At 43.6% G+C, this 4,854-nt stretch overlaps 1 protein-coding gene across 4 annotated transcripts in view; it reads left to right on the forward strand.

Annotated features, from left to right (window-relative positions):
- Nucleotides 1–4,854, forward strand: part of HERC2 (HECT and RLD domain containing E3 ubiquitin protein ligase 2) — a 219,568-nt gene that overhangs the window by 32,862 nt on the left and 181,852 nt on the right. For all 4 annotated transcript variants that reach the window (XR_002775822.1, XM_012811618.2, XM_023519299.1 and 1 more), the window contains exon 3: nt 2,549–2,768. Coding sequence is in view for 3 of the 4 variants with exons in the window: in XM_012811618.2 (XP_012667072.1) it covers nt 2,549–2,768 (220 nt within the window). In the remaining variant the exon portion in view is untranslated. The remainder of the gene's footprint in view (nt 1–2,548; nt 2,769–4,854) is intronic.

Here is a 4,854-nt window from a genome sequence, read left to right on the forward strand (position 1 = left end):
GTCCCAGCGTGTCTCCTCGCACGTGTCCGGAGGTGATGCGCAGACTCACAGCATCTCCTCGCACAGCACAGTAACCTGCCTGGTTACTCGTTTTCTCCTTGGGTTCCTATCAGTGTTCTCTTCCTGTTCACAGAACTTCCTGTGGTCTTTCTTGTACTGTGGGTTTTCTGGCAGCATAGTCTTTTAATTTTCCTTCCTCTGAGAATGTTTTCATTTTTTCTTTTCTAAAGGATGTTTTTGCTGATAGCAGATTTCTGGATTAAAGATTCTTTTCTTTCATCACTTGAAAAATTCTTGGTACTCTCAGCCAGCCTCTTGGAAATTTGCTTATTATTCTGCTGCAGTTCAGTTGTTTTTCTTTACCTGTTTTTGAGATGTTTTCCTTGTCTTCCCTTTTCAGTTAAATATGGTATGCTCAGAGTATTTTTATTAGGGTTCTTCCTGTTTGGGGTTTGCTTACCTTGTTGGATCTACAGATTTAGGTCTCTTGCAAAATTTGGGAACTATTAGGCCATTTAAAAAATTTTTTTTTAAATTATTATGGGCACATAGTAGTTGTGTATCTTTATAGGGTCTCTTTAATGTTCTGATATAGGCCTGTAATTTCCGTTCGTCCAGTAGGTGTTCTTTCTGTTACGAACGTTCCAGTTGCACTCTAGAAGTCATTTTAAAGCATACCCTGACTTACTGTTGATTATAGTCACTTTGTTGTACTATCAAATACTGTTCATTCTGTTAATTATATTTTTGTGCCCATTAACCATCTCCACTTTATCCCCCCTTCCCAGGCTTTGGTAACTATCATCCTGCTCTCCTGTCTCCCTGAGATCAGTTGTTTCTAATATTTAGCTCCCACATGTGAGAACAGGAGAGATTTGTCTTTCTGTGCTTAAGCTGTTACTTCTCAGAGCACATTTTCAGCCTGACCATCTTTTCCCTCTTTGTGATTTGACCTTCTTTTTCTTCTTTCTTACAGGAATGTCAGATCTTTACTTATGGTCCTACAGATCCCTGGGCCTGCTCTTTTCTTTTTTTTTTTTTTAGACAGAGCCTCAAGCCCCCCCCCCCCCCCCCCCCCCCCCCCCCGGGCAGAATGGCCATGGCATCACAGCTCACAGCAACCTCCAACTCCTGGGCTCAAGCGAGTCTCCTGCCTCAGCCTCCCAAGTACCTGGGACCACAGGCGCCTGCCACAACACCTGGCTATTTTTTTTTTGGTTGCAGCTGTCATTGTTGTTTGGTGGGCCCAGCTGGATTCGAACCCACCACCTTAGGTGTATGTGGCTGGCGCCTTAGCCACTTGAGCCACAGGAGCCGAGCCTTTTTTCTTTCTTTGAATACATGCTCATTCTCTGTATTATTCTGATTGGGTAACTTTTATTTTTCATTTCACTGATTCTTTGCTCTTTTTCTTTCATGTTAGTATCGAGCCCATTCTCTGAGCTTTTTATTTTGGCTATATATTTGTCATTTGTAAATTTTCCGTTTGGCTCCATTAATTGATTGTCTCCAGTCTATTGTTGCTTAAATTTGGTTTTAGATTTTCTGTTCTTGCTATGATGAGTGACTTTCTCCTGAAATACGGACATTTTCATGTCATGTTATGAGACTCTGGGTCTTACCTAAACCTCCTTCTACCTGGCTTTCTGTGGCCCTGCTTTCCAGGGCCAGCATGTGTATCACCTTGTCACTGCCTGGCAGGCCTGGAAGCCAGCAGGGTGGGTGGGGCTTCTGCTGACTCTCCTGTGGTCTCCACAGTTGTTACTCATTGCCCACTTGTTCAGGGTGTCTAAGCATCATGGTCACCTGCAGTAAATGACTGACGCCCTGGGTGGTTAGGACGGTGGCAGAGGGAGTGTGTCAGGAAGGGTGTGGAGGCTCCAGGGTGGTTGCTTTCTTTGAGCTTTGGGCTTGTCTCTGGGCCCTGCAGGCATGCAGAGAAGAAACATGATATTGAAAAGTGGGAAATGTAGTAATGTCCGGAAGGGCAAAGCTTTGCTGTGACTCAGTTTCTGGAAGAAATTCCTCTTGGGGACATGTCCTTGACAAAGCTGTCTCTGTTCTGCGAGGACTCAGGAGCCTGTCAGTGCTGGACTGGGTTCCTTGCCTAGAGGGTAACCTTGTGAGGCTCCCTGAGAAGGGTGGGGTGCTGCTCTACCTGCCGATCTTCCTGCTTTTCCATGTTGAGCCCAGTGTGCAATTTGAAGTGTCCTTCTAGTTTTATGAAACTGTTAGCTCTCAGCTTCTGGAGCTTTTGATGCTAAGGGGATCTGTTCCAAAGTTCCAGTATGTCATGTGTCATACTCCTCTGTGTGATCTGAGGCCAGTTACTTAACCCCTCTGTGTCAGTGTCCTCATCTGTAAAATGTGGACAGTATGACCTCACATTGGTGGGCATGTGGGTTTCCTAATTTGTGTAAAGTGTTTTAACCATTTGGCACATCATCTGCTCTCAAGTATTACCTGTCATCATTATCCACTTCTTAACATTACAACAAACTGTGGCCAAGATACCGATAGCTGAGATGTTTTCTTTCTTCTTTTTTAGATGTGAATGAACTGAAGGAATGTCTTTCTGTGCTGGTTAAAGAGCAGCAAGCTCTGGCTATCCAGTCAGCCACCACCACCCTCTCAGCCCTGAGACTCAAGCAGAGGCTGGTGATCTTGGAACGCTACTTCACTGCCTTGAATAGAACTGTTTTTCAGGAGAATGTCAAGGTGAAGTGGAAAAGCGGCAGCATTTCTCTGCCTCCTGTGGACAAAAAAAGGTAATGATAAAATAAAGAATCATGATGTCAGCTAAATATAAAATTCAGGGGTTTTTTTTTTTTTTAAGAAAAGTTTAATCAAGGGTTTCTTTCTTTCTTTTTTTTTTTTTGAGACAGAGTCTCACTATGTCACCCTTGGTAGAGCACTATGGCATCACAGCTCGCACCAACCTCCAACTCTTGGGCTTAAGTGATTCTCTTCCCTCGGCCTCCCAAGTAGCTAGAACTACAGGCACCCACCACAACACCTGGCTATTTTTTGTTGGAGTTGTCATTGTTGTTTAGCTGGCCCTAAATAGGCTCGAACCTGTCAGCCTCTGTGTATGTGGCTGGCACCATAATCACTGTGTTGTGGGCACCAAGCCTAATCAGGGTTTTCTTTTTTTGAGACAGAGCCTCAAGCTGTTGCCCTGGGTAGAGTGCCGTGGCATCACAGCTCATAGCAACCTCCAACTCCTCCTGGGCTTAGGCGATTCTCTTGCTACAGGCTCCCAAGTAGCTGGGACTACAGGTGCCCACCACAATGCCTGGCTGTTTTTTGGTTGTAGTTGTCATAGTTGTTTGGAAGGCCCAGGTTGGATTCGAACCCGCCAGCTCTGGTGTATGTGGCCAGCACCTTAGCCACTTGAGCTATAGGCTCTGAGCCTAATCAAGGTTTTCAGTAAAGTCTCTTGGTTCACGTTCTGAAGTTTTATTATTACTTTTTCTTCTTGTATGTTTTGTATAATCTGAAGAATGAATTTACCACTTTGCTCATATAGTAACAGGCCATCCCATGTAATGTGTCATTATTTTAAACATCCCGTTCTGTCAGAAACTGCAGAAGCCAGGCTGGTCAGCTCACATCCAGTTTGAAAGTGAGCCCTGAATGCTGTGTTGTGGTGTTCTGCTGCTGGATGAGGAGAGTCAGCTTGTAGTGTTCAGTGCTAACTGCTCTAGGTGCTTCATTTTTTTTTTCCTAGTGTGACTTTCTTATTCTTATAAGATGCTTTTGGGCATATGAGTTATAATTTGTCAGTCTCTGTTAATAATCAGAAGTATTTATTAACAGCACTAGAATATTGAAGGCTTGTGTAAAATTGTATTTTTTCTAGGTGGCACCTGTGGCTCAGTGAGTAGGGCGCTGGCCGCATATACTGAGGGTGGTGGGTTTGAACCTGGCCCCAGCCAAACTGCAACAACAAAAAAAGTAGCTGGGCTTTGTGGCAGGCACCTGTAGTACTAGCTACTTGGGAGGCTGAGGCAAGAGAATCACCTAAGCCCAAGAGGAGCTGGAGGTTGCTGTGAGCTGTGACGCCACAGCACTCTACCAAGGGTGACAAAGTGAGACTCTGTCTCAAAACAAAACAAAACAAAACAATTGCATTTTTTCTAAAATGTAGCTATCTACCAAACTTCTGTGCTACCACAGTGCCTGATCGAACTCATTGTAGGTAGTCGAGAGAGTTGGCTTTGGCTGCAATAATGATGCTGACTCCTTGGAGAGCTTGAGAGTACAGGAGGCAGAAAGAGAGGAAGAATCTTGGTCGTCTTGCTCCCTGGAGGCAGCAGTGCTCCTTGTAGCCTGTGTCCTTGTTTTCTAATATTTAAATCTAGTTGAAATCACCTTGCAATCTGCCTTTCATTTCCTCAGCTTCCATATCCGTGGATTTAACCAGTTGCAAATTGAAAATACTCTTTAAAAACCCAGTAATAATAACAAATAGTACAAATTAACAATGTAGCATAACAGCTTTTTACAGAGCATTTACATTGTATTAGGTATTGTAAGTAGTTTGAAAGGATTTGAAAGTGTATGGAGGATGTGTGTAGGTCCTATGAAACACTGTGCCATCTCACACCAGGGTTGTCAGATTAATTATAATGTTTTTCATTAAGTAGAAGAATTTTTAATGTTAAATAAAAACCTTTTTGAGATAATTGTGAATTCACATACATTTGTGAGAAATAGTACAAGAATTTTTTTTTTTTTTTTTTTTGGAGACAGAATCTTCAAGCTGTCCCCCTGGGTAGGGTGCCGAGGCATTACAGCTCACAGCAACCTCCAACTCCTGGGCTCAAGCGAGTCTCCTGCCTCAGCCTCCCA

The sequence above is a fragment of the Otolemur garnettii genome, unplaced genomic scaffold, assembly GCF_000181295.1.
Source record: "Otolemur garnettii isolate 467f Iridium unplaced genomic scaffold, OtoGar3 scaffold00170, whole genome shotgun sequence".
Taxonomy (NCBI): domain Eukaryota; kingdom Metazoa; phylum Chordata; class Mammalia; order Primates; family Galagidae; genus Otolemur; species Otolemur garnettii.